Here is a 708-nt window from a genome sequence, read left to right on the forward strand (position 1 = left end):
TTTAGATTTCAGGTTTCTGTCTGATCTGAATGGGATTATATTACTTGTTTGTGCAGTTAAAAGAAGGAAAACCAAAAGCAAATCTTCAGCAACCACAGGGGGAAAAACAAACATGGGAGTGAAGAGATGGAAACGCAAAGTGAGGAAGTCAAAATTGAGAAGAAAACTGGTGAGCTCTCTGCTAATGTATAACCTCTACATTTGAACTTTTTTGTTCTTTATTGATGTTTCTGTAGCCTGTAATTTTTAACACCGATGTTGAAAGCTCTAATATAAATGTTTTGCTGATTGAAAGTATTGCTTTACCTTCTCCATGCAAGAGGGCATGAAAGTTTGTAGTAGTTATGTCTCTGTCATAAAAGTGTGTTTTCTATCTTTTTGCCCTTTCAGGTCATAAAGAAGGAAACCAGTTCCAGAGGTCGTATTGCACGGAGTTTAGGCATTAAGAAGCCCAAGTCTGGCTCCATGATTCCTTCAGTTTATCAACCTTCAGAGTACAGTTTAGGAAGTATGCGGGCCGAAATCGGAGCAGCCTCTCTCTCTGTGTATGGAGATCCCTTTGACCTGGACCCCTTTGATGATAGGTGACGTTTTATTAAGCCTACTGTGGTGGTCTTCTTATTAACAATTTATATTTAACTATTTTTAAGAAGTGAGTGGTTAAGTTTTTGGATTTATCTTTTTAGGGAGGATGAGATTCAAGTTCCG

The 708-nt window shown here is 38.0% G+C and overlaps 1 protein-coding gene across 1 annotated transcript; it reads left to right on the forward strand.

The window, feature by feature from the left end:
• Positions 1-59: 59 nt before the first annotated feature.
• On the forward strand, positions 60-702 carry LOC107735260 (PHD and RING finger domain-containing protein 1-like; the record flags this gene model as incomplete). Its single annotated transcript, XM_016547005.1, has 3 exons — positions 60-169; positions 391-584; positions 687-702. Coding segments are annotated over exons 1-3 (267 nt in total), but the record flags the coding sequence as incomplete, so codon positions are not given.
• Between the last annotated feature and the right edge of the window lie 6 nt (positions 703-708).

Source organism: Sinocyclocheilus rhinocerous, unplaced genomic scaffold, assembly GCF_001515625.1.
Source record: "Sinocyclocheilus rhinocerous isolate Xijiao unplaced genomic scaffold, SAMN03320098_v1.1 C35927549, whole genome shotgun sequence".
Taxonomy (NCBI): domain Eukaryota; kingdom Metazoa; phylum Chordata; class Actinopteri; order Cypriniformes; family Cyprinidae; genus Sinocyclocheilus; species Sinocyclocheilus rhinocerous.